The sequence below is a fragment of the Aspergillus brasiliensis genome (genome assembly GCF_001889945.1).
Source record: "Aspergillus brasiliensis CBS 101740 unplaced genomic scaffold ASPBRscaffold_9, whole genome shotgun sequence".
Classification (NCBI taxonomy): domain Eukaryota; kingdom Fungi; phylum Ascomycota; class Eurotiomycetes; order Eurotiales; family Aspergillaceae; genus Aspergillus; species Aspergillus brasiliensis.
The window spans coordinates 259,446-284,512 of NW_027137450.1; the positions used below are offsets into that span (position 1 = coordinate 259,446).

General features: G+C 48.4%; 9 protein-coding genes and 2 non-coding genes across 11 annotated transcripts; 5 read left to right on the forward strand and 6 right to left on the reverse strand.

Moving 5' to 3' along the window:
* Window positions 1-468: 468 nt before the first annotated feature.
* Window positions 469-2,295, reverse strand: ASPBRDRAFT_642655 (uncharacterized protein). Its single transcript, XM_067628460.1, has 2 exons — window positions 2,237-2,295; window positions 469-2,181 (listed from the first exon to the last, which is right to left on the reverse strand). Exon 2 carries the CDS (start codon window positions 2,107-2,109, stop codon window positions 568-570), a length of 1,542 nt encoding a protein of 513 aa, XP_067477108.1. The 5' UTR covers window positions 2,110-2,181; window positions 2,237-2,295; the 3' UTR covers window positions 469-567.
* Window positions 2,296-4,253: 1,958 nt separating this feature from the next.
* ASPBRDRAFT_76526 (arylsulfotransferase family protein) lies at window positions 4,254-6,512 on the forward strand. Its single transcript, XM_067629320.1, has 3 exons — window positions 4,254-5,026; window positions 5,078-5,143; window positions 5,195-6,512. Exons 1-3 carry the CDS (start codon window positions 4,459-4,461, stop codon window positions 6,220-6,222), a joined length of 1,662 nt encoding a protein of 553 aa, XP_067477109.1. The 5' UTR covers window positions 4,254-4,458; the 3' UTR covers window positions 6,223-6,512.
* Window positions 6,513-6,550: 38 nt separating this feature from the next.
* On the reverse strand, window positions 6,551-7,710 carry ASPBRDRAFT_56642 (uncharacterized protein; the record flags this gene model as incomplete). Its single annotated transcript, XM_067627601.1, has 3 exons — window positions 6,551-6,732; window positions 6,818-7,261; window positions 7,332-7,710. The coding sequence occupies 3 exons, from the start codon at window positions 7,708-7,710 to the stop codon at window positions 6,551-6,553; spliced, it is 1,005 nt and encodes a 334-aa protein (XP_067477110.1).
* Window positions 7,711-8,327: 617 nt separating this feature from the next.
* Window positions 8,328-8,399, forward strand: ASPBRDRAFT_t188. Its single transcript has one exon. It is a non-coding gene; the product is annotated as a tRNA-Ala (tRNA).
* A 73-nt stretch (window positions 8,400-8,472) lies between these two features.
* On the forward strand, window positions 8,473-8,562 carry ASPBRDRAFT_t189. Its single transcript has one exon. It is a non-coding gene; the product is annotated as a tRNA-Asp (tRNA).
* Window positions 8,563-9,667: 1,105 nt separating this feature from the next.
* Window positions 9,668-12,488, reverse strand: ASPBRDRAFT_208576 (Hsp70 family protein; the record flags this gene model as incomplete). The annotated part of the gene is made up of 10 exons (XM_067621834.1): window positions 9,668-10,339; window positions 10,406-10,544; window positions 10,609-10,795; window positions 10,855-10,958; window positions 11,023-11,128; window positions 11,274-11,475; window positions 11,532-11,598; window positions 11,655-11,699; window positions 11,806-12,365; window positions 12,434-12,488. 10 exons carry the CDS (start codon window positions 12,486-12,488, stop codon window positions 10,158-10,160), a joined length of 1,647 nt encoding a protein of 548 aa, XP_067477111.1. The 3' UTR covers window positions 9,668-10,157.
* Window positions 12,489-13,178: 690 nt separating this feature from the next.
* On the forward strand, window positions 13,179-15,278 carry ASPBRDRAFT_66928 (uncharacterized protein; the record flags this gene model as incomplete). The annotated part of the gene is made up of 3 exons (XM_067628809.1): window positions 13,179-13,220; window positions 13,391-14,237; window positions 14,381-15,278. The coding sequence occupies 3 exons, from the start codon at window positions 13,179-13,181 to the stop codon at window positions 15,139-15,141; spliced, it is 1,650 nt and encodes a 549-aa protein (XP_067477112.1). The 3' UTR covers window positions 15,142-15,278.
* A 1,908-nt stretch (window positions 15,279-17,186) lies between these two features.
* Window positions 17,187-18,302, reverse strand: ASPBRDRAFT_197581 (uncharacterized protein; the record flags this gene model as incomplete). The annotated part of the gene is made up of 2 exons (XM_067621116.1): window positions 17,187-17,839; window positions 17,951-18,302. 2 exons carry the CDS (start codon window positions 18,300-18,302, stop codon window positions 17,187-17,189), a joined length of 1,005 nt encoding a protein of 334 aa, XP_067477113.1.
* A 1,442-nt stretch (window positions 18,303-19,744) lies between these two features.
* On the reverse strand, window positions 19,745-21,838 carry ASPBRDRAFT_197582 (uncharacterized protein; the record flags this gene model as incomplete). Its single annotated transcript, XM_067621117.1, has 7 exons — window positions 19,745-19,968; window positions 20,020-20,121; window positions 20,176-20,974; window positions 21,024-21,188; window positions 21,239-21,409; window positions 21,466-21,657; window positions 21,719-21,838. 7 exons carry the CDS (start codon window positions 21,836-21,838, stop codon window positions 19,745-19,747), a joined length of 1,773 nt encoding a protein of 590 aa, XP_067477114.1.
* An 822-nt stretch (window positions 21,839-22,660) lies between these two features.
* Window positions 22,661-23,961, forward strand: ASPBRDRAFT_66931 (uracil phosphoribosyltransferase). The gene is made up of 5 exons (XM_067628811.1): window positions 22,661-23,054; window positions 23,119-23,266; window positions 23,330-23,430; window positions 23,495-23,699; window positions 23,751-23,961. Exons 1-5 carry the CDS (start codon window positions 22,880-22,882, stop codon window positions 23,806-23,808), a joined length of 687 nt encoding a protein of 228 aa, XP_067477115.1. The 5' UTR covers window positions 22,661-22,879; the 3' UTR covers window positions 23,809-23,961.
* A 218-nt stretch (window positions 23,962-24,179) lies between these two features.
* On the reverse strand, window positions 24,180-24,978 carry ASPBRDRAFT_208581 (uncharacterized protein). The gene is made up of 2 exons (XM_067621835.1): window positions 24,466-24,978; window positions 24,180-24,413 (listed from the first exon to the last, which is right to left on the reverse strand). Exons 1-2 carry the CDS (start codon window positions 24,879-24,881, stop codon window positions 24,218-24,220), a joined length of 612 nt encoding a protein of 203 aa, XP_067477116.1. The 5' UTR covers window positions 24,882-24,978; the 3' UTR covers window positions 24,180-24,217.
* Window positions 24,979-25,067: the final 89 nt, after the last annotated feature.

Sequence of the window (25,067 nt, forward strand, 5' to 3'; positions counted from 1 at the left end):
TGAGGTTCAGCTTCAACGACCTTGTATGCAACTAATAACTTGATAGTCCTAGTGAACACTACCATAAACATTCCACCCGCTAAAGCGCCTCCAGAACAACCCAAGGTCCCTCTCATCGCTAGCGAATACTGATGTCTAACCCGATTTCACGCCCATAGACTACTAGTAGATTAGCTTCGCGTAGTGAGCCAGCCTGAACCAAGTGATCCAATTACATACCATCAGGTGGAGCACACCATCAGGATCTATGGGGTATCTTATCAGCACATCCCCCACGCACCGTTCGATGTGGCCCAGACCAGCCCCAACACAGAAGCTAATGGATCGACCCCTGTCAGTTAAAATTGTGCTCATCGCCTTGCAGCACTAGGCTACTATTGCCCCACGCGGCGCAGCAGGTGTGCCTTGCCAGCTTGGATATATCCCATCCCAGTCAATCTGTTTATTTTTCGATGTTCTATAATCCCTTGGATAGCAATCTACTAGCTCTATCATAGTATATCCACCTATATCATATTCAGTCTCAGTCCAGACAGATTCAGACACACACCCAACTTCCCTTGAAATCTAAGTCCGTCTCTGTCCCCTCCCCTTAGTAAACCACACCACGGCGAACAGCAACACAAAATTCGTACAGCAAAACCCCACAAACACGGCCCAATTCCACCACCGCTGTCCATACGAATAGTCCAGTGTGGCAAGATACTCATCACCGACGGAATACGGGCAATACGAGCAATCCGCCGTCGCATTCGGATTGACGAGGTAGCCCGGATTACTCTCCAAGAACGCCGCGGCATACTGCCCACACGTATCGCCTGGCGGGGCGTCAAACGTAACGAGATCACTCGAGGCACAATGAACCGGAGCCCCATGAAGAACCGACCCGAGGCTAGCCCCGAAGAAGTAGCGCATAGGATCGACCCAGAACAGCCAGGGGCGGTAGAAGTCATTCAGGTAGGCATGGGGGGTCAAAACACCCGAGACAACCATCAGAATGACCCAGAAGAGGGAGTTGGCGTACCCGCCTAACGTCGCGGAGGGGAAGAGCGCTGCGAGGAGGTGGGAGTACCCCGTTCCGAAAATACTGAGCAGAATCCACATGAAGTAGTAGAATCCGGCAATGGGGGTTTCGTTAGGGTAACCTACGGTCCAGTAGGTGGAGAGGTATACCAATGTGTAGGTGAATATCTGCCAGGGGAGTTCGACCACAATTAATGCGGTGAGAAGTGCGCGCCAGTCGTAGATACCATTTTGCTCACGGGCCGTGAAGATGGCCCATTTGCGAAACCAGATGTCCTGGAGATCGGCGCACGTGGAAGGGATGATCCGGGAGAGGATGAGGAGGGCGATCATCTGGTTTTGTAGACCCTGGAGGGTAAATCCAGCGTGGAAGAAACTGAATGCTACGAACATGGCGAAGAAGATGGACTTGGCCATTTTACTGAAGTTGTACATTCCGTCCCGCCAGACAGAGATCCAGTGGCGCTTGGTTACTGCGATGGTCTGGGCCCAGAGGGATAGAGCATATTTGGCTTGCGAGGAGCGTTCGGGAGGCGGTGAACGGACGGTGGTGCTAGAGTTCAGGTGAGTGATAGTCGCTTTCAGGGCTTGACATTCAGCGGAGTCACGCCATGGAACTGCAGTCTTCGGCCTATCCAGGAGACATCCGTCGGGTTGGCATTTCATACGTTGATATATGCGCTGAATGAAACAGAAATGTGACGATGGTCCTGGGAAGCGGTTAGCGCTGGCCTTCTCATTTTGGCAACTCCTCTTGGGTTCAATTTTTATTACCGTAGAACTGAAATGATCCAGTCTAGCTGTTTGCAACCCCGATCCCGGCCCGTAGCTCCAGCTGCTGTCGGTATTCTTCTGGACTATATCGTGCCGCGTCCTGAAATCTAGCGTTTTTCGCTCTTGGAAGCTCCCGTCCAGAGAGGTCGCTATTGAGGATAAACGTTGGCGTTGAGGCCCCGTCTGTGACAGTTGGGGGTTCAACCGTTTTGCGCTTCTTCGATGGGCGACCTCTACCCAGTGGGGCTGGTGCTTCGCCATATTTGCATGCTTGGTTGTGCTGCCAGCATGCCAGACATGGATCCTCGCCATTGCACTTGACCTTTCTGGCTCGGCATTGCTCGCATGCTCGGACAACCCGCAGGCGCTTTAGAGGTTGTTGGTCTGGAGGAGCCATGTCAGTTTTCTGTTCGCAAAGTGTGGCAAGAATTGTGGTTACATGGCGCGGGCGCATTCATTGCTACCGATCCCCAGGTACGAGAAGAGGTCTTGAAGTGATTTCGTCTGCAGCCTCCACTTGTTTGGGCAGCTTGAGAAAGGTTCCCTGATATCTTCGTGTCACTGTCAGTGCAGGTCGGTCACGTGGAAGCTTGTTGCCCCGTCCAGGGTGACCTTGCAAGTTCGCCTAATATGATTGTCCGAGTATCACTGAAGTTGGCGGTCTGTTGGTCCACCTCGATTGGCTCCTGTGCCTTTCCAAATGCAAAGAGACGTGACTTCCACCAGCAGTTGCCGTTGCTTATAAACCAACCTTTCAGGGTCTCCTTTTACAGCAAATGTTGGTCAAAAGTCGAAAACGTCATGCACCAGATGGATCATCATTGATAGCGAAAAGAATTCGACTTCTTTTCATCTTTTGAATACCTTTTCTTAATTAGTCTCATGAGGATTGCAGTGGCGTTCATAGAGGATCTTCGCACGCTACTGTGATGAATGCCGGGCGGTAGCGATCCCAGGCTTCAACCCGAAATATCGTCTCCGAGCCATCCGGCAGTCGACGTATGACAAGTCATGACACTCGAACCACTTCATTGATAATGCCACTCATCATCGCCAACAAGTCAAGCAATGCCTTACCGCTCATTGAGTCTTGACTTGGCTGTCCGTCGCGAGGACCTCAACTGCCAACCATGTTCGCGCACCTTGAACCGGCTTGAACCTTAACAGCGACAGACCTGAAATCATAGGACTTCGATGTAATCGAGAGGATAATATGTACTGTTGGCGAAGCGTCTACGTGATAAAAAGGATGAATAGCACTTCTGCTCATGTGGTCGTTCATTTTCTAGGAAAGACTTGTTAACCCGACATGAAAGGCTGAGCCATGGTCTTGATGGGAGGGAGGGAGCTGGAGGTGCATACCGTGTCCTTCTGATCAATAAGCACACATTTCAAACTGCATCGTAACAAAACTATATCGTCCAGACGGAGGCAAACAGTTGATATTACAGGCGTTTGAACAATCATGTATCATCCAAGATATCATGGTTAATGCCGGTATCCCACCTACCTTGTACTTGCAAAAGGCCTCGGATATAATCGTTCAGGAGGTTGAACAAGGCCACCTTTGACTTAGAAATAGCAGGAAAAAATGTTCCAGTCTCACACAAGGGTTGAGTTACCCCAAGCGGAGATTCGTAGGGGTATCGTCCGCTTAGCTTCTGTGCCTTCACTCAGCTGAATACAGCCGAGGCCCGATCAATCCTGGGCTAAGTTATCAGACATATTAGTCAGGTCACATTGCACCTGATTTTGGTGAATTTCCCCTCTATCAGAACGGTGCCTTCTCGATTCCGTCCCTTCGTCAGCTTCTCTGTCGTTATGGCACTTGTTATTTTTGGGTTATGTATCGGTGCTAGCCAGCTGATCTTCAAATATTTCATTGGTCACTGTGCATCGAACAAGTGTGATCCCGGCGTTTGGGTCTGATTTATCTCCATACTATTATTAGGAATACTATAAAGACCACTTAACTTCCATGTACAATCCGAACAACTCCCCTGTGAATCGACAAACATTGCCGATCTACCGAGATCGCATCCGACTGACCGTTGTAGTAAGTAGCATTCTGGCCGCCTTTGTGCTTATTTTAAATCCCGAGACGTGCGAAAGTAGTATGTAAATTTATCTCCTAAATAATACTCATCTCAGTTGACATAACATTATTCTAGAAGTGCATTGTTCGTTCTCGCTTGCTACACGGAATGTCGCGCGTACCTGACGGGATTGCGCGATGATCGTCGACCAGTCGGGGACCAAGTTAGGAAACGACCAGCGCCGGTCTAGATGCCATTCTCTGGTCCACGTTTACTGAAAAGTCAAACTTGGCATCAGGGACCCATTAGCACAGTGGGGAGTAATGTGATATAGGCATTTTATTGGAACATGTCAATTAGCCGATGCGGGGTTGGACAATCACGCAAGAATCGATGACGCTTCCGACAGGCGGGATGTATGCCCTCTACCCTCGATGTATAAATTCGCTGCTCGACTCCCATTATTCCCTCGTCTCGTATCACCTTGCTCTTGGCAGACATAGAATCCAACACGAATTCCGGGAATTCCAACGTACAGTGCATCGACTTTACCTAAGGTTAATGTACCCATCCTTGATGATGATGAGAAGTTTCGGAACTGATCAATGTGCTCTCAGCACGCATCATGCGCTCACCCTTGTCTATCGCAGCCATTGCGATGCTGCTGCCTCTGGCAACAGCTGACTGGCAGTTCAAGTCGCGCCCTGATCTGGCACCGCCCAAGCTGAACATTACCATTCCTGCAGCCGCGGATGTGGAGAAGGGATACCTCTTTGTTGCTCCGTTTGCCGGTATTGCAGATGGCCCCGGCGGGATGCATGGCCCTCGCCAGGCTTCTCCTTACATCTTTCGGGATGATGGTGAGCTCGTCTGGTCTGGCTATTCCTACTACTCCATCTGGGCGACGAACTTCCAGAAAGCCCGATGGAAGGGCAAGGATGTGCTCTTCTGCTTCGAGGGTGATCATAACCCGGCTTATGGGCATGGTCACGGGCATGTCACGATTCTAGACCAGCACTATGAGACTATTCGTGAGCTGCGTGCTGGTAACCATAAGATTATGGACAAGCATGAGTTTCACGTTATCAATGAGGAGACGGCTTTGATCCAGATCTACCAGCCGGTGCCAATGGACCTCACGCCCTGGGGAGCTAGTGCGGAGCAACAGTGGATCGTGGATGCGATTATCCAGGGTAGATTCTTCATTCCAAATCAGAAGTATATAAAGCTAACTATCTCGATAGAGCTTGACATTGCAACTGGAGAAGTTTTGTTCGAGTGGTCCAGCTTGGATCATGTCCTTCCTGACGGTTAGTCCCTTCCACACAACCACACGCATGCAATCAACTAACCTCTTACAGAGGCAATCCTCCCCATCAACCCTGGCCAAGCAGGCGCTGGCTACAACTCCTCAGATGCATGGGACTACTTCCACATCAACTCCGTCGACAAAGACGCCGACGGAAACTACCTAATCTCCGCCCGTGATGCCTGCGCCGTACACAAGATCAACGGCAGTACCGGCGAGATCATCTGGCGTCTGGGAGGAGTCAAGTCCGACTTCGAACTCGGACCGAACGTGAACTTCTGCTTCCAACACCACGCTCGATTCGTTTCCAGAGACGATGATGACTCCGAGGTCATATCCCTATATGACAACTCCGCACATGGCACCGAGAACGGTCGCGGCCACGAAGTCCACACCCACCCGTTCTCACAGGGCAAAATCATCAAAGTGAACACTGCGACCTGGAAAGCATCCATCGTCCAAGCCTTCCAGCCTCCCGATGGTCTACTGTCCAAATCTCAAGGTGGCACCCAATTGCTCCCCAACGGTAACGTCCTCGTGAACTGGGGTTCAGAGGGTGCGTTGACTGAATTCCGCCCTGACGGCACTCCAATCCTACATGCCTACATGGACTCGGGCTTTCTGGGCGAGGGTGTCGAGAATTACCGTGCGTTCCGGTATAACTGGACTGGACTTCCGAACGAGACCCCGGCTATTGTATCCCTTCGGAACGACGAGGGTACAACCCTTTATGTCTCCTGGAACGGGGACACGGAGACGAAGCTCTGGCGCTTTTATAGCGTCGTGGATGAGTACGGCTCGCGCGAGTTCTTGGGCGATGCGAAGCGGACTGGTTTTGAGACTTCGTTGTCGCTTCCGGGTCGGGTGGTTCATGCTGTGTCTGCGGAGGCTATTGATGCTAGGGGGAGGGTTCTGACGACTACTGGTGCGGTGAGAACTAAGGCTGAAGTGCTACCTCCTAAGGCGGCTTCGGTGGAGGTGCACGAGCATGGGGCAGCGCATTCTCAGGTTCAACTGGGAGGTGCTAGCCACTGGGAGGAGTATATGATTCTGAAGTTGGATCGTTTCCATCGTGGATGATGTGCAGGTCACTTGCTTGGGTCCTCCATGTGAGTCGAGCCTCGTGCGGGAGATTGTGTTCTTTCATCCCAATGGCACCTCTTGATGGCAACTGTTGGTGGTAGCTTGAACGTGGCAGGTTACATTCTGGAGATACTTTCATGATAGTAACCTGAGTGATAGCAGATAGCAGATAGCAGATAGCAGTAAAGTTGTTGTGACGACAAGTCTCTCCCTGTAGTCTATAACCGATGTCGTAGCACTCCACACTTCCTCCCTTCTCCAATACTAGTGCCACTGTAATATCCCACAGCGACAATCTCTTCCCATCTCAAGCCGCATCTTACTCCTACCGCTCCTGACTAAAATCATACGCATTCCCAAACCCCCGATTCAAATACCGCGCCATCGCCTCCTCCTCCGCCACCCAATCAACCGGGACCTCCAACCGAGTCTTTCTCTCCACCACGGGTCTCAACTCCTCCGCAAGTTCCAGCCTCATTTTATTCCGATACCACGGCGCAAAATGAACTACCCAACACCACATTCAGCACTAGCCCACTCCCAAAAGTCCCAAACAAAAAAAAAAAAAAAAAAAAAGAGGAAGGCTACTCACTCATCGCCACCATAACCCTCACATCCCCCGTCTGATTCCCCATCCCGGCATGCCAAAGCCTCAAATCGCGAATAACCAACGACCCCTTCGACACCACAGGCTGACAGGGCCTTCTCACAGCACGACGTTTCTCCAGCTCCTGTACCCGGATCCGTCCACTCGCTCGATCAGCACCATGCGCCCCTTCCTGCACATGCAGACCCGAGTCGCGGTGCGTACCGAGCCAGATCTCCGTGGAGCCGTTCTCGGGCGTCATGGTGATTAAGGGGACGTTGATCACGTAGGCGAATGGGTGCGAAGGGTGGTTGAAGTCCGCGTCTGAGTGTACGGGCTGTGATGTAGGGGGACAGGTACTCGTTGGTGGCATGGCGGTGTTACCTGAGCAAAAGGTCCATTTGGGACGGGGGCCGAGAGCTGTTGAGGTAATTTGGATGGCGAGGGGGTCTGTGGTTTTAGTCGGTGCTGATTGATAGATACCATGGATTGGATGGAGGGTAGGGGCAGAATCACGTACTTAGGAAGATATCTTTGGAGAAGTATTCCCTTATTGGGGGTGGGTCTTGTTGGATGTTCCCTGGATTGTAGTTGTAAGGACTGTTTTCGTTTCTGGCTTGCAGGGTGTAGGCGTCTTCGATCATTTTTGTGTTCAAGTGGTCGAGGGGCTCGTGTGGGATGGCGTTGTCGATGATGACTAGACCGTCGTGGAAGAGGGAGTGGATGGCGGTTTCGAGGTTTTGTGGGGTGAGTTGGTTATTTGCTAGTTCGGTCTTTGATGGGGTTATGGTATGTGGATGAGACGATTGCTTGTGGTGGTAGTACTGTTTCGTGGGGGATGGAGTTGTCGGTATGAGTCGTGGTGTTCGACGGGCGATGCTAGACGGAAATCGATACATCGTGGACGCCGAATATATATATCGCGGGGGGAGGCTTGACGGGTGCAGGTATGTAAAGTACTTCAACCAACAAAATACTGGGTGATAATAAGATTCGAGTATGAGACAAAGGACTTGTTGATAATATCAATGATGGTCAGGCTGTACAAATATCCCTAAGCCAAATAAGGTGTGCAGTGCAGGCGGGCTTCAAAGCACAAGACCGAGAGCGAGAGATGAGGCTTCAGTAGGAGGACAAGTAGCAATGTAAAGGGATAGGCAAAGTGCCTGCCTACTTCAGAGTCCCAGTAGTTTGAATCCACGATATTTCATTAATGAGGGTGATCAGATTCGAGACAGCGTGGACGTGCTCGTCCACAGTCTGGGTAGGTTGATAGGTTACATGCATTTCCCCGCTTCTTTCTCCGCATCCCGAGGGTCAGTAAGTGCTGCTGTAGCGACACCACACGAAATGGAAGAACACCGCCTGCGAAAACGATGCACTTATTCCACTCAAGGCGTAGCATTCACCTTTTTATATACAACTCCGATTAATTTCTGATGCACCAATATCGAAGAATGGGAAATAGGTCTGCCACCTTTATTTTGCAAACTTGTTAACACTCTACCAATAAGATGGGCTTGTGGTTTAGGGGTATGACGCTCCATTCGCATTGGAGAGGTCCCGGGTTCGATTCCCGGCGAGTCCAATTTTTGCTCTTTGGATTTGCAATTCTTTTGTCATTTATAGATATATATACACAGACCCACTTCAGCAATTCATCCTCGATGGTCTAACGGTCATGATTTCCGCTTGTCAATCCCAGTTGGGAACAAGCGCGGGAGACCTGGGTTCGACTCCCAGTCGGGGAGATTTCTTTTTTGCTCCCCTTGTCTCCCTACGGTCGCACGGCCCACACAATCGTGCGGCCCATCTAATCATGCTATATATAAAAACTACTTCTTGAATTGAATCTCAACTACTAGAAGAGTATTAGACTTCAACGTAAGTATATAGATTATTATCTCAATTAATTGAATCTTGAGTTCTTCTTCTTCCTTTTTCTTTTTCTTTTTTTTTTTTTTCAGATTTTATTGCTGCATATATTGGCTGGTAATATAAAATACACGTATTTTACCTGTATTTTATGGCTTATCAAGATATCAAATATGTATAAAATACTTAAAAATTTTTGAATGACTCTGGTATACCTATTGTTATATTTATAATTTGAATACAAAGTTATAGCCCTTCAAATAAAGAAATAATTGAGGTATGATAGTTCTAAGAAAGATATATTCTTGTATAGAATTACAAGATGGGCCGCGCGATTGTATGGGCCGCGCGACCGTGGATTACGTTAGTAGTGAGTGGGTTTTCCCCCTTTATTATCACACCCAACAAATCATCAACTTGAATATCTCATCTGCATAATTGATCCTCGTCCAGTGTCTGTCTGACCTTGCCTCCAATACACACGTACCGAAACTCTTCCGTAACCAACACTATCTTTCTTGATCATGAGAATTCAGTTGCTAGTTAGTTAACTGGGACTGGGTGCCGACCCAAAAGTTATCTTGGCGATGACCCGCCCGTTGCAACGAGAATAATATGGATGCTTCAATACCATATTGTATTAAATCTGAGTAAACTACAGGCTCCTTGCAGCCCTTGAACGCCTGCTGTGATGTGCTGTGCTTGTCTGTCGTGAATGGATTCGGGGCAAAGTCTCTACCAATGAACACTTGAGGTCCGGGGCCACAATTGATCAAACGGAATGCTAAGCAAGAAACGGGGTTGATCCCTCGCCGGAATAGTGTGATGAAGTGATGATGGCTTATAGATAGGGCACGGTACATGCAAATCTGGGCTCGATCTCATGCGGCGATTTGACTGCGTCTGGTTAACCTGTGATTACTGATTACAAATAGGCTAGGTTCATGCTGCATAACAACTACATCACAGGATATCAAGAATCCGAAATCTTTGATATAATTACCACTGTCAGTCTGAATAACGCATGAATCAAAAGAGAGAGAGAGAGCAGACCCGAAATAGTATCAAAATCCCGAAAGGTGGAGAAAGGAGATGCAATTTACAACTTTTTCTTCGAAAATGAAAGCACAACTGAAATAAGGGAGAAAGGAAGTGACCAAGAGCAAACATCAGTAAGGGAAAAGGAGAGAGAGGGAAGCCCGAAATAGAATCAGAATCCCGAAAGTTGGAGAAAGGAGATACATGTTCACAAACTTTTTCTTTGAAAATACAAGACACAATAGAAAGAAGGGAATAAAGGAAAGTCCAAAAGCAAAACCAGTTTTAAAAGATCAGAGAGACACACAGAAGCAAAGGAAGGTCGCCATATTATTAAACCTCGCCCGAAAGTCTTCACTTCCCAAATCTTTCCTTGTGCCGCGCCATGCAGCAAAGCCACCACAGAGGGTCTGCGCAATCAGGTACTACTCTGTCAATGAAAACGTTCGATTTCCACCTCTCCAAAGAAAAGGTTGAGGCAAGTTGCCTTGACGTGAATCTTACTTCTGTGGAGAGTGAGATGGAGTGTCACGTCAATGGTACCTCCATCTGCTATGCCTCCTGATGTCACGACTTCAACGAAGTTGCAGAATACACGGCCAATGTTCCGGACACCTGGTTGCTGATCAGATTTTCTTCCAAATGGGTTACAAAGTTGAGAAAATGGCAAGCTCTACGAACCGTTTCCCGGATTAGCTCTTGCGGGCGGCACACCCTCTTGACCTGAGTCGTAGATGTTGATCACAGCAAAAGGGAAATCTTGAAACACCCGACAGGAGAATTTAGCTGACCGCGATTCGCCGATTGAGTACCGGCTTCCCTTTAGGAGAGTAAAGTTACCATCAGAACACGATCGCACAGCTGGGCAGTTTCATTGAACTTACAAAATTGTATAACCAAGTGACGGGAGGTCCCTGAGATCCCTGAGGTCCTTGAGGTCCTTGGTTATTGAGGTCCATGGCACCATCTGGAGTAACAGAGGATTCAACCCCGTAATGACGGTGGAGCTGTTCAACTGGGAGAAGACGGTTGTGCGCCCAGCGGGCAGCACCTTCAGCTACAGCAATCATCCTAGATCATCGAATACTATTAGCTAATATCAGACAAGTAAAGGGAGAAGGGCACTTTACGGCATTGTGTGCCGGTGGACCTTAATGTCGGAGTTTGCGAAAATCCCTCGAATGGCGTTGTGCAAGTAGACGGAGGAAGCTGCTCCACCGGAGATATAAACGTGCTATAGGCTTGTCAGTATCTTAATCGACAAATACGCAAAGCGATGCTAGTAAGATAACTCGCACCTTGATGATCGGCCGTCCAAACAATTGATGTGCTCGATTGATTTGCGCCGTCAGAATAGTGCAGATCCTCACTATGAGAGGATACTGGAGCTGGTACATATCGGATCTGTTACTGTTTCATTAGATTTATTTGCCCCCCGAAAGCCAGCAAGGAAAAAGGCAAAAAAAAAAAAAAAAAAAAAAAAAAGGGGGAAAAAGAAGGGAATAGAAAAGGGAATAAAAAAGGAAAAAGCTGGGTGGGGGCAGCAGACCTTGTGACTTCGAGGATGCGAATATTTTTCCTTGTGCGATAGGTGATTCTGATAGCTGGACCGACGGTGCCTTGGAATGCATGTTTGGCATCCTCGAAACTGCTCATCAAATGATCGACTGGATGAAAGCGTGAGGGTGCCACCTGGCTCGATGTGATAGTAATAAATGCCCGGTCTATCATGGTGCTACCGCCTGATGAATCTACTTGACCTCAGAATTGGTTTGTAACAATGGAAATCTTGACAGAGGAGACGTACCCGTGTGGTTGCTTAGAGTCCTGTAGGCACCGATCTTTTTCTCGTGGATGAAATAGGTGCCAATATCCTGTACATGGTAAGCCAGACTTTTACAAGTTGATAGAGAGCTGGAGACATCCTTACAAGCGTTCCGCCTCCACAGTCACAAACAACAACTCCATCTCCCGCCTAACACCAAAGTCAACATGAATACTAGCTTCAAAGGTGGGGGACAAAGAAGCAGCATAAGAAGAAAAAAAAATTAAATAAAATAAAAATAAAAATAAAAACATACCTGAATGGGAATATCTGGATCGCATAACATGGTTGTCAACGCTGCTTCGGGTTCTGAAAGGACGAGAGGGTCGTTCCCATCAATTCCGCGCAAACCTGCTGCTCGGGCAGCTTCCTTCATGGAAGTTGTAGCTTCCTCCGACCATGTAGCCGGTACAGTCAAAATGTATGTAATGGGCAATCTTTCAAGGCGGTGGACGCCACACATCCTCTCGATATGAGCTTCTACATGGCACCTGAGGAGCGTCAGGAAGTCTTGGATGATACTGGTAGGATCCCTGCCTCCAGGCCGGAGAAGAATCCCCATTGCATCCTTCCACTGCTCGTTGTCATCAGCGATGATCTCTTCCTTGACCACTGGCTCCAGAAACAGCTTTATCCACGAAGCCACTACATGTTCCTTGGTGATCTCGTAGCCCCACGCCGGGTTATTGAGGTTGCCGTTGCCCTGGGTGCGGGAGTACGCGATGCGGCTCGGGACCCGCGTCGAAGGGGTCTGCGCTCCGGGCCAACTGTCGACAAATCTCACGTCCTCACTGGCGGGATGCCTCCATGCGACACCTGCTCCGACTGGTTAATGCCTATGACCGAGCCTCACTCGACCAGCAGGGGTGTTCAGGGGGTCTTACTCGTATTCGTAGTTCCGTAATCCACGGATGCCACAATCTCCTGAGTACGGTCCATGGTGATCTTGAAGTGATCCGACTGAACAGTTGGGATAAGGGTATGTTGACTTGGACACGAAGATACTAAGTAGGTAAAAAAAATCAAAGGAAGCACAATGTAGACGGGGGAAATGATGTGAAAACAGGTGCTGAGATGCAAGAGAGCCAGCCACGGACTAAGGAATCGGACATAAACTAGTTATATCGCTCGTCCATTTCCGAGGAAAAATCCACACCAAGCTGCCGCCTTCATGAGTGAGACAGAAGAGTAGGTGTAATACGATACTCACCGAACTATTGAACTCTTGAGAGAAAAGGTTGGGTGGATACGGTTGCCACCATTCCCCTGAAGATGGCTTTCCACCTTCCCACAGTCCCAAGGTTCAAAGGCTTACCATGATACCCTTGTCCTCGGCCTTTTTATTCTTCGTTTGCTTTTTTTTTTTGTTCTCATAGCATCCAAGGTTTCTCGCCTCATGCTTTGTATCAATACCGTTTGTATTATGACTATTTGGGAACTGCATCACAGAAGTATTAGACAAGCCAGCCGACGGTCAAAGAATCTTACTATAGGCCACCGTATATAAACTCCGAAGGCGAGCTTGGAGTCTTGCCACATCATATCTTCCCCGATGTAATTTAGCTAGAGTGTGGCTTTTACATAGACAGTCGACACCGTCTAGTGAGCAAATCTACAGCCGGCTTCAACATGGGAAAAAGAAAGGCAAAAGATATTAGCGAATCTGCTCCGGTAAGAAACAAGTGGCAATGCATTCCTTCTCCCTTCCCTCCTCCGATCGCCCGGAGCCTCTGCACATTCTACTCCAGTCATACATCGTGGGACATTAGGAACGAAGCTTTGTTCCATGGGAGATGTGGAACTTCAAACGCTAATCATCTTTTCTTTTGTGGATTGTATAGAAAAGGCGCTCTCCTCGATTCACAAACAAACACGAAGCGACCGCGGTGAACGCGATCAAGCCAAACATCCTTCCAAGTACTGGCTCTAAGTCAGCTTCTGAACTTAAGGCATCACCTGAGGTCCAAGGATTGACAGAGAGTAAAATCAACGCTAGCCCAGCCTCTGAACCTACAGCGTTACCAGAGATCCCGACATCAACAGAAGCGAAGATTGACACTAGCCCAATAATTTCCGAACCTACAGCGCCACCAGAGATCCCGACATCAACAGAGGCGAAGATTGACACTAGCCCAGCTGCTGAACCTACAGCATCACCAGCGGTCCAGACATCAACAGAGGCTAAGCAGCCTGACGTGCCTCTTGATAAACATGGATTGCCGAAATTACCAGACGAGAGACACTATCGAAAACCCATTGTGTGGACACGCCCGAAATCTTTGAGCCATAAGGGTGAATGGCACGAAGGCTACGACGACATGGGGAAAAAATTGTTTCAAAACTTCAAGATGAGTGTTTCGGGTTGGATCAGTCAGCACTGCTACACAGAAGCAGAGCTGAGAAAAAGATTGTCTGCAGGCGACCTCCAAATAATCTTGGACAGTCTTGGTGACTTTTGCTTGTACAAGGATTGGAAGTCCATTCGGGCAAACCTTGACAAGACTGGGCATCAAAACTTTTGGTTTCTGTTGCCAAGCACGGTGTTGCTAAAGCACCTGTTTGAAGAAGTGATCGCCAATCCTTTTGTCTACATTGAAGGCAGTCAGGAGGACACAAGTAGTCAGTCAAGCATGGTCCCACCCGTCCTTGGAAAGGAACTGTGCAAACTGTGGAAGAGGCTTGCCAAAGGTACGTGCTGCAAACCATTCTAGCCTTTTTTTTTTTTTTTTTTTTTTTTTTTTTTTTTTTTTTTTTTTTTTTCTTATCCTCCTGGTATGGTATTATTCCATTTGTCTGGTGGACTAAACTAAACTTCTTGTCTGTTACCGCAGTTGACCCGGTCAGAGCATCTGAATGGCGGAGAACGACAACTCAGCTCCTGAACCAGGTCCACCCCGAGAAAACGAAGGACTGGCGTGTTGCATATCAGACTGGCGAGGTCCAGGAGTCGCTCGCACATCGACTTGCGACCGGTATGCTTACGGAGTGTAAAGCATTACAGGTAGTATTGAAGGAGATGACCGACTCCGATGATGATGATGATGGTCCCGCAGAACGATACGAAGGGCTCGTCGACATCTATCGGTCCGCAATCGATATGTCTATTTACCTGGGAACAGTTGAACCCGACTTTGAGTTTGCACTTGATGTGAGGCAGTGTGGGCCCTATCTGCATCGCAAGAACAGAGTCCGAAAACGAGGGTGTTCCGATGAGATTCGTCCCGACGAATGGCCCATACCAGTCCTACTGAACTTTCCCCTTGTCTCAAGCTGCCGAATGGCAACTCCGCATCTGATCGACCACTCCCAGTGGCTCCGAGAGGAATTCCGAAACTGGGATGAGAACAAAGAGGATCTACAAGAGCGAATGGATAAAGAGATCCCCGAGGTTGAGGAGGGCGACACCGTTCTCCTTCCAGCGGTCTATTTCGTCGAAGCTGTTTACTCCAAAGATGGGCCTCGGGCTTGTTTATGCGGTGGTCGTTTTGTCTGTCGAGATGGCTGTGGAGGCGAGACTGTTGGTGACGATGGTGATGATGATGATGAGGAGGAGGAGGATGATGGCAGTGATACAACCGAAGTGGACGGATGAACCCAGCCAGCGAGTTTCCTACACTCTGCTATATTGAATTCGGTATTTTGTTGTATGTGGCTGACAATGGTATTTTAAGCGTTCAGGTGAAAGTTGCTGTTTTCTAGCTATGATTGTACAATGATGACTCCAGCTGATCCAGTAGAGAGTTGGAGCAATGAGAGAGGGGACCTCGTGCACCCCGTTCAGCCTCTCCAAATGTAGAGAAACGAAAGTACCACGAGCGCAAATGGCTCAAAAATTGCGTAGTATTTTCGCCTGCCTATGTAGGATGATACAGATACATACATGATTGCTACTAGCTACTAGTCAACTGGCCTCTGCTAGCATTTCCTCTATTCCTATCCTTGTCTTTTGTTTCTTTTGTATTTTTTGTTTCTTTTCCTTTCCTTTCTTTTCCTTTTCTTTTCTTTCTTTCTTTCTTTCTTTCTTTTTTATTTATTTTTTCTTTCCCTACAAAGAACTCATCTCTTCGTTCATACTTTACCCCCGCCTTTCATTTTCCTCTTTATTTTTATCTATCTCTTTTCTTTTGTTTTCTCTTCTCCCCCTTTTTTGACTTTTACTCTTTGCTTGTAAATGTATCATTCTCGTTAAATAAGTGTGTATCTTACGACACCTTACCATGATCCACTAAGTAGTTCGTATATATTCCGACATAGACTGTACGCCGATGAACTTCAGCTGATGTGGCTAGGAGTTATTAGAGGAAGCTTTTACCGAAAATCATTTCAGTAGTTAGTCCTTTTTCTGTTCACTCTAATTTCAGTGATATAGTTATGTTCTCATTGATTAGAACGTGGTACTTCATGGTCTGGAATTGATTATTTTTCAACTGCTGTGACTTTTGTGTGTTTTTCCACTTGATCTTCTCTATTCGCTCCTCTCTTTGCTCCCCTCTTTTGCTGCACTGCTTTGTTTACTTTCAGGTAAAGGATGCCGCGCTTTGTGCGGCTAGTTACTTGAGCTAATTAAATATGCGTAAAGTTAAACGTAACTTAGTTCCTAACCGCGCCGGCCACCCATGTAGTACCATACAAAAGACACCTTTATGAGATTAAGACAACTTAATTATTAGATAGATGTAGAGGCTATATTGAAGCATAAAGATTAATTATATGAAGAATTTTTAGACTGGCACTTAATCCGAGCTAAAATAAGCACAGACTTTCAAGGTACTTTTATAGTATAGGTAGTATCCAGAAAATTTTATAAAAAATTCTGATGATAGATCTCAGTATCTGGTATAGTCCTATATTATATTATAAAGGTAATAGTCTCTAAACTGGGTGGAAATAGATTAATTTGGAAAAGGACGTCTTTGTATAGTACAACATAGATGGCCGGCGCGGTCGGGAACTACGTTACCAGTAAAACACTCTGAAAAGTGTCATCAGCTGTTATTTTAAAGGGTAATAATTACAATACTGATACAGCTTCAAACTACTTCCTCTGAGATGGCAAGTTAGAGTTCAATTTTAATTATCTTCTGTAGCTACTGAGGAAAATATTGAACTCCTCAATTACTTCCAGTGGAAGTATCGTTGCTAGACTGCTTACTTACTAGATCAAACCTATTGGAAGGCTGAATCCAGCAATATACAGTGAACTCCGATGTAATAAAGATACAACACGCAGGAAGGCAAAAAAATACCTCAGGCGAAAGAAATGAACTACCAATAAAAAGGAACACGTACGCCGCCCATCGATCTGTTTACTATTAAGTTGATGATTATGATCATGATGCGGATAATATGTTATTATTGTCCGCCCGAAAAGCCATATCCGACCGGGCGATCATCCGCTACGATCATTCCCATCACTGGGTTGAAGTTTTGAATGGAGCTACTAAGGGACAAAAGTACGAATTTCGAATTTGGATAGGTGGGATTACGAACACGAGAAGGTGGCTTATCCGATGGTCAAGTAGGTTGGCGATGTAACATAGCACCAGCACCGTACACAGGACGATGTAACATTGTGGAAGGTCAAAAAAAAAAAAAAAAAGCAAAAAAGAGAAGTGAAGCACCCCATGGGAATCATCATCAGTCCGACCGCAGCACCCGCTGAAATATCTTCAATGTGTGATCCCAAACCTTACTGGGGAACCCCCGGGCTCGATAATCAGCCATCAATTTCTCCCGGGTGGCATTGCTCCCATCGTAGCTGAGGATGTAGGAGCCCCCTCCGATTTTACCCGTCGATGCAGACGCCGTGTCCACCCCTGGAACCAAGGGCACCCCCAGCTGGGAGGGATCTTTGGGCGTGGCGGGTGGATAGGCTGCTGAGGTCGATAGGAACAGATTACGCTCGCCGCTCTCCTCCGGGGTCATGGAGATGGGACGAGAAAGGAAGCTGAGGATGGCTCCGCCGATGTTTCCGAAGGAGGCGTTCATCAACGGAGTGCGGACAATCCCCGGGAAGACGTGTAGGAAACTTACGGTCGGGTGGGTGGTGGCTAGATGCTCGATCGCGAGAGAGTTTAAGGTCGCGCCGTATGTGTTTGATTTTGTGAAGCTCCAGGATTTCGTCAGATCGAAATTGTCTTCTTCGATGGTGCCTTCCTGGCCGCCAGCGAGGATGGATACGACCCTGGCTGGACCGGGGGAGGCTTGGAGCAAGGGCATGAGTTTCTGCACGAAGCGCATGCGGGAGTAGTAACGAAGGGCATGGTTGTCGTCTAGTCCTTCGTTGGTTTCTGTGCAAAACTTCCTGTCAGCACTAGTAGGGTATAGGGGGGTTGGGGTTGACGGAGTGGCGTTTGATGCCGTCCCGACTGACCAGGATGAGGTTGCTTTTCGTTACTTACCATTCTTTGAGAGCGCCAAGTGGCCAGTGGACATGAAAAGGAGATCGATGTGCTTCTCCTTCTGGGTGATCTCCGCGCAAGCCTTGTCAACGCTGTGCAGTAGTGAGACATCCGATTGAATGAAGTGAAATGATCCGTTGGGATTGGAGGCCCGGAGCTCCTCTAGCACTCTGGAACCGGAAGCGGGATTCCGACCAACCAGGTGGATAGTTGGTTGTTTCACAGCAAGCGCCATCTGCTTAGCTGTTGCCTCTCCGATGCCACTGGTGCCTCCCACGAAGACGGCGACCATCTTCTGACGTTGAGCGCCCAGGGTCGTGTTGGACTGACGGACCTGGCTGAGAGTGGGCATGATGGATGTTGAGCAGAGTAGTATAATAATATTATCAATATTTATGAACGAGGATGGGATTTTCTCTCCTCACTACGCTATATAAGTGCCTGGTAGGGTGGTGGTGATAATGAGATGTCGTTCGTTTGAGTTATTAATTAAGCTGACGGATGACGTGCACCTGACTCACTCGGGCTCGGGTATCCGTGCCTTTTGGGCCTGCTTACGCTGACGTCAAATAAAGAGCTTAATAACTCGTTGGATGCTTACTTCGTTATCATGGCTGTGATCCGGGTAATGTCGGGTGCAAGAGACTTCTGCTCGACTAGCCTTCCTGGAAACGCCATTGAACTCTAGGGGACGGGATAGAAGTTTCGCGTTTGAGCAGACAGGGATAGAAGCGGTTTACGGGCTACGGGACCAGCAAACGGATCAGAACCAAAGTCGAATAATACAGGGACCAAGATAACCACTCCAGATAAGGTCAATTAAACATAAGTGCAGCGAATGGGAAGTAGCGGTCATATTCTCCGTGCAGTTGGTACTGTCGAGCGATCTCCAGGCAGGATCCACATCCCGTCCGCAGCGGAGGCACGGGGACCAGGCAACATCTCCACTGGGGCTCATGGCGGCGCACCACTCTGGATTCTAATTAGGTTTCTTCAGGGGTACTCCATAGTGGAGCTGATGAGCAGTGGCGGTAGTCGCCCACAGGTGCTTGACAGCTCCGGGCATGGATGACAAGGGGCAATTTTTAGCAGCAATAAATTCTCCATTAGCCTTTGAGGCGTCTTACAGTATCTCCATTATACGCCCCACTATAGTTGACAGCCCTTAGAGTTTCCACCGCCGGGCCATTGCACACATAACAGTAGTGCAGGGGAGTTATGATCGGGTGGGATCGGCCACAGCTCACCTATCATCTCCCCGTGTTGCTGCAAGGCTATCGCAGTCACTCGTGAGCTGTCAGGCGGGTGAGACGGGCACCGACAATCGACTAGGGCCGTTTTCCAGGCCGGACTTTGCGTCGTCGGATCTAGTACTCAGATTAGAGCCGAGCCCGCGTCTTGTTGCTTATTAATTTATTTCTAGATTGGCTGTTTCATGACATCAGCATAACTTTATGCCTCGTTAGCTAGCAGCTGGAGTCCTGGTGTGATGGAGGTCGCCCGGCTTCGATAAGGTACAACGGCTTCATAGACGACGGTATGTTCTCGTAATCCGGGGAAATGAAGTATGAAGGATTAGATCTTTATACTGAGTTCAATTTCGTGAAGATGGAAGTTGTGTCTGCAACTCCTAAGTATACGGGACATAGCTCATTTCTAATAGTGCCGGGCCAGGGTTCACACCTCGACATGAAGCATAGCCCGCACATCCCATCATATCTTGCCAACTCCATCGGCAATCCAAATGCAAAAATTTTGCGTTTCGTTGTTTTTGACATTGACACGTACAGCGACTCATACTGCATCTTCCGACCGATACTGCGTCTGCTGTTCCTCCTCAGCTCTCACTGATCCCATCGGGATGACACCGTCTTTGTTGTTGTGAAGAATGGCCAATATGTCTTTCCAGGGGAATGTCGATCTGCCGAGGTTAGACTCTTCTCCATCAGCGATGCCAGGATACTTACCACCCAGGAAAGAATCTTTGTTGCTCGTTCGGACGGCGGTTCCATATGGCGCTGTTATACTGTCAGTCAGGGGTTGCGCTGTGGAAACGGGGACAGCCATACCGATCAACGGGATGTTGACACCAATCTGTCCAACATTGACACAACGTTGGAACGTGTTTGCATGTTTTCCACTGGTGGTAAAGATGGAGCATCCGTTACCATCTATAATCAAGTCAGCCATCCATACCCTTCATTTCCCGAGTTAATGATACTGACACTTGTTTTGATTTATCAGATCGATCGCTTCCTCCAGCGTGTCCACCTCCATGCAGATGAGCACAGGCCCGAAGATTTCCGTCTGATAACATTCCATGTATGTCTGCACATCCCCGAGAATGGTTGGGCCCATGAAGTTGCCATCCGGATAGTCTGGGACCTCAACATCCCGACCGTCCAGAAGAACGGTTGCTCTCTCCTCAACTGCTCGCTGAATCATCTCACTCACTTTTCTTTTAGCCGTTTTGTCGATCAAGGGCCCGATCTTCGACTCCTGGTCACCCCCACACCCTACCACCATCGACTGTGCCAGCTCCACCAGCCTCGGAATCCAGTCTCTCGTCGCACCAACGAACACTGCTACGCTCAGGGCCATACAGCGCTGACCCGCAGCTCCAAAGGCACTTCCCGCGATCGCAAAAAGCGTCGACGACATATTCGCATCCTCCAGGACCACCCCATGATTCTTGCCACCACACTCCGCTTGTATTCGCTTCCCTGCAGCCCTTGCCAAGTCATGGACCTGTCTAGCAGCAGATTCAGACCCGACGAAACTCACCGCTTGAACCGTTGGTTGAGTCACAAGCATCTGGACCGTGGATGGGCCACCATGGAGCACATTGAAGACCCCGGGTGGAAAGCCAGTTTTGAGAAAAGCCTGCGCTAGCAATGATGACGTGGTTGGGGTCTTTTCAGAGGGTTTCAGGATCACTGTGTTGCCGGTGATGAGCGCGTACGGCAGCGACCACAGGGGGATCATGAAGGGAAAGCTGAAGGGGGTAATAGACACACAGACGCCCTGTCACAGTCCGTTAGTAGCTTTCCATGTTCATCAGCATCAAACTTACAACTGGTTCGTAGAACGTTTGCAGTAGTGTTGCATCACCTCCCAAGTACATGCCGGCCATTTCAGGCCCAATCGAGCATGCAGCATGTATGCAGTCCAAGCCGCGAAAGACTTCTGCATCGGCATCAGCTAACGTCTTACCAACCTCTCGAGACAGACAGGTCACCTATAGCATGTCAGTCAGCTATTCCAGCCATCTGAAATTAATCGTCTCACAATCTCGGGAGACATCTGTCTCAATACATCCACCAGTCTCAACAGATGCTCGCGCCTCACTTGGAATCCCAAAGCCGCCCACCCAGGCTGAGCATCCTCAGCAGCTTCCACAGTCCGTTGTACTTCCTGAAGTGTACTCCCGGGGACTCTGCAAAGTAGGCGTTGTGATACCTATTGTTCAAATAAGCACTACAAGCAACAACCTAAGAATCAACCACCACAAATACCGGATCCAAAACATTCGTCCAATTCTGCGACCTCGACATAACTTCCGCATTGTTGATAAACAGCTGCGTGATAGTCGGCCCAGACTGCGACCGCGGCAATGGTGCAGGTTCATCCCGGTCGGACCCATCACTTTCATCCCGGGGAACGGTCCCAGCACGACTGGATCGAGAACTAACTCCATCACGACGGGTCTTATCTCCACAATCTCATGAGCAGCTTATCGGTGAAATCTTTCGAAGGAAAGCAACCTACATCTGAGATCCGGCGACGCACGCGCCCCGACGCAGTGGTACCGTCGCTCGAAGCAGGCGAAGCTACGGGGAACGGTGTGAACCGGGAGCGACCCGAGGAAGCGCTTGATGCTCGGGGCATGTTAGTTATCGTATTATGGGGAGTCTGCAAATCTAATCACTAGATAGAGATTATCGAGCAATGGTGGCGATGATTATCTGGCGAACTGCTAGCTAACGTTAGATACTACTCGCTGTCTTATCAGACTTGGGGTTGGCTTCTTGGCCTGTGCGCGTTGGACTGATAAGCGGGCTGCTACGTAAATCCCCTTGATAAGCAAGCGCCTTGCCGCGATGCTCGGTTGGGTATAGTCGGTATAGTTGCGTGCCTGTCGCGTTCTATATACATAGGGAGTAACTAATGAAGTTTTCAGCCTCATACATGATCTGCAGTATTTTACCAGTGACCTGCTATTTTAAGACAATACGATTAGGCAGTGATCATTCTTACGCCCGAGGAATGTCAGAACTCTTCTCGAATTGCGGTCTATGCGATACTGCGCGTGTTGCCAATACATCAGTATTGCCAAAGGAGCTTAGTGCTATTACTGATAGTACTACTACTAATACTACTACTCTTGCGAGCATGTATATATATCCTACTAGTATCATGTACTGTAACGTCGCAGCCGGAGGATAGGTGAGTCCTACACTAGTAGCACTTTCCACTGCGCTTGTTCATGTATGAAGTAACTATGTCTTCTGACAGGAAATTCCATCACCTCATGTTATACTTCCTCGACAATACTGATCAAAACAATAGCTTCTAACCACAACCGTCCAGCCAGATACTCAACACAGATAAGATTAGATTAGATCCTCCCCGGCTTATCTTATCACTCGTCGGTGCCGCAAAACCCCGCGCCTCTTTTTTCTCTCCGAATTTTCACTCCGCCTTTTCTTCACTCGATAGGCGTTAAAGCACGCGACTAAAACAGCGCCGGTCGAGACTAAGCCCAAACTTGTTTCATTCTATTACCATATATCCAGTCATATCCACGGAGCGGCCCAAATCATCCACCTCAATCAACAATTCCTCACAACACCTCGACCTTAGCACCGCACAACTCCGGCTCTTCCCCATTTGAAGAAAAAAAATTTAGCCCAAACTTAAATTCACGCCATGGAATCTCCTAGCGCAGCAGCAGCAGCCTGGACCACCCAAATGGACCGTATCACAGTCCTGGAACAAGACCGGTCCCTGCTCAATCTTATGACCATCATTCGGGACGTGAATACCAATGATCGGGATTTTTCCGCTGCTGTGGAGAAGGTTGTGCGCCGGTTGATTACGTCGGGTAAGTAGTAAATTTGGCATTTTTTATCATCATTGGGACGACGACTTAAGTAAAAAATGTATAGCATTGGGCCACGTCCCCGCAGAAGAATACACCGTCACTACCCCAATTAACAAACCCTACACCGGAATCCGGTTCACCAAGGGGGTTTGTGGCGTGAGTATCCTCCGTGCTGGGGCTTGTATGGAGCAGGCCTTGCGGGATACTTGGACGTGAGTGATTCTTTTCATTACTTTTACCGTACGTGGAGAAAGTGGCTAATTTGGGATGTGTAGTGGACCCCTTAGTTTCGGTAAACTGCTCATCCAGCGCGATGAGGAAACTAGCATCGCCAAGATTTATTACTCGAAGCTGCCGGCGGGGATTACGGATGATAGTATGTCTATCCCTGTGACTTGTTAGTTGGTTGGGAAAAGGGGAACACGCTAACAGTGAACCAGTCGTCCTGCTCCTCGAACCCATGCTCGCGACTGGCGGATCTGTGATCAAAGCCGTGGAGAATCTGACGAGCAATGGCGTTCCTGAGGAATCCATTGTGCTTGTCAATGTAGTCTCGTCGCAGAAGGGACTGGATGTTGTTTCTGGGAGGTTTCCCGGGCTGAAGGTGGTTGCTGCGGCGGTGGATGCGGACTTGACTGCTCAGAAGTAAGTGTGCTGGATTGATTTAAGAGTGGATTGGTGCTGACGGTGGTTTAGTTACATTAGTCCTGGTTTGGGAGACTTTGGTGATAGGTACTACGGAACGACTCATTAGGACAGTATTGTCTCTTTTGTTTCAGGGTTTAGACTGTTTATTGGATATACAGGTGACGGGTCGGGTTTGAGGGTTCTGAGGATTTGTAAATACTTTAGATGCTTTTATATAAGGGATGGTTACTTCATGTTGATAAGATCGGATTATCTGGGCGGTCCCTGAATGTATGGTGTTGTGTAGAAGCCAGCTTCCTTCATCAGTTCATGACTCTGTCTTGACCTAGATTTTAGGATATACCCTCTCGATGGCCCTGAATGCCGAGATATTGGCATTCCACGCTGGGATTCTACGATTCATGAAACGAGAGATGAAAAGATGATAGAAGGGTAAAATACAGATAGTATTTCATATGTCAAGAGAGGAGGTGAAGATCAGTAACGAAACAATACTTGATTTCTATTACAAATATCTAATCAAATGCAGTCCCATACAGCCTATCACCAATATCCCCCACCCCAGGCTGAACATACCCCTTCGCATCCACCTCAGGATCAACCGCACCCACCACAAACCGGCTACCCTCGGGCCACACCGCAGCTGCATGCGCCAATCCAACCGGAGTCGACAACATAGAAAGAAATGTGACCTTCTCAATTCCCCAATCCCTGGAATAACCATTAGTACCCAGCTGAAAATTACAATATGCTAGAAACTTACTGCAAAATGCTAATAACTGCCGCCGCCGTACCGCCCGTAGCAATCAACGGATCCAGAATATAAGCCTGTTTGATGTGCGCCGGCTTCACGGGCAACTTATTGTAATATTCGACCGGCTGCAACGACGCCTGATCCCTGAATATGCCCATGTGGTAGACGGTCGTCGAGACATCGTCAGGGATATTGTCCACGAAGCCATCAAACATGGCCAAGCCGGAGCGGAGCACCACGATGATAGCTATTGTTTCGTCCTTGGGTGCGTCGATGTGGAGGCTCTTGGTTATGGTTGCTGTCATGTCCCGGACGAGGGCGCGTACTTTGGATGGCTTGAGGGAGCGATCTCTTAGTTGGGAGAGAAGGGATGTGAAGGTGTCATTTTGGGGTTGGTGGACGTTGGAGGGTAGTGTGATGGTCATGATGGATACGTATTGTAATGGAGAGTAAGAAGTCAATAGGAATGTATACTTGACTTCCAGAGTACTGGAGGATCTCCTGCTATAAATACAATGTTCCTGGCGAGATATAGAATGATATGAAGCTGTGGCATCCTCCGACCTCAGACTGTTGTACTTGCATCTTCACAGGCGGTTATCGTCGCTGGT